The 1,066-nt window shown below is 52.2% G+C and overlaps 1 protein-coding gene across 1 annotated transcript; it reads right to left on the minus strand.

Moving 5' to 3' along the window:
* Nucleotides 1–87: 87 nt before the first annotated feature.
* Pmar_PMAR010621 (hypothetical protein) lies at nt 88–703 on the minus strand (the record flags this gene model as incomplete). Its single annotated transcript, XM_002771680.1, has 4 exons — nt 88–270; nt 310–391; nt 438–556; nt 611–703. Coding segments are annotated over 4 exons (477 nt in total), but the record flags the coding sequence as incomplete, so codon positions are not given.
* Nucleotides 704–1,066: the final 363 nt, after the last annotated feature.

A 1,066-nucleotide genomic window follows, 5' to 3' on the forward strand; every position in this document is an offset into this window, starting at 1 on the left:
TCGACCGACACCCACAGTGACGGGTCCAATGGAGATACCAAGGGATCGACACCCCCGCCATGAGCCTCTGAAATGCACTCCCAATATCTAAGTAGCTGGTCTAACTTCCGTACCCTCTGGCCCTTCCTCCTCCTCCTTCTCCTCGTCCCCATTGCCCTCAGCATAGCCTTTGATAGTCGGCGGTAGAGGTGTTGGCAACACACAGTAGGCGTACTCGTCCATGGTCAGCCAAGAGGCCCTATCCGCTGGGGCACGCAGTCTACATCGCACCTACAATCTACTTCACGACGAGGAGAAGGAAGGCATTACCTTGACAACAGGGCGGGGGACCGATGGAGGCTTCCTCCTCTTAGTAGAGTCTTCACCGTGGTGGACGTGGGATAGGATGAGTCTGTTGAGAGAGCAATGATGATCGGACTAGCAATACAACTGCTCACTCTCCATCCAGATTAGTCCTAGTCTCAAGAGGCTCCAGTCTCAACCCGACGGGGGTGTCTCCAATTTCCTTACATGAATTGCCAAACAGGCTAGCCAGGGCATTGCGTTGCCGGAAGACCTAATAACTAGAACCCTACCTTAGGTCGGTCGAGGAAGATTCCAAAGAGGTCACCTTCATAGTCATCTTCGCCTTGCCAAACGCTCTCTCTATACTAGTCTGCCGCATGTGGGAGAAATCAAAGTCGTGCTCCAGTGCAGTCCCATCCTGAGGACCACCTTCACCATCTCAGGTGAACCTATTTAAGCTACCGACAATCCCATGGTAAAAACGTGTGGGTCAGCAGCACTAGGTAAGCCTAGTATGGTGACCTCACAGTGCATCGGGTAGCCCTCTGACCACCCTCTCAATATTGCCATCGTCTCAGGAGGTATCTACTAGATAGGAACCTCCTCCGGGAGGAGTCCTCCCTATCTCAACATCTAGGTACGACCTCAAATGATATCCTCATATGCCCCATCGCCTCAACTTCTTCATTTTCATTCAACCGAGTAAACTTCACACTCCGCTTCTCAAGCTCTGAAGGCGATCAACAACCAAAGATTGTCCTCCTCCTCCACAACAGCGCAC

This window comes from Perkinsus marinus (genome assembly GCF_000006405.1).
Source record: "Perkinsus marinus ATCC 50983 genomic scaffold scf_1104296962600, whole genome shotgun sequence".
Taxonomy (NCBI): Eukaryota; Perkinsozoa; order Perkinsida; family Perkinsidae; genus Perkinsus; species Perkinsus marinus.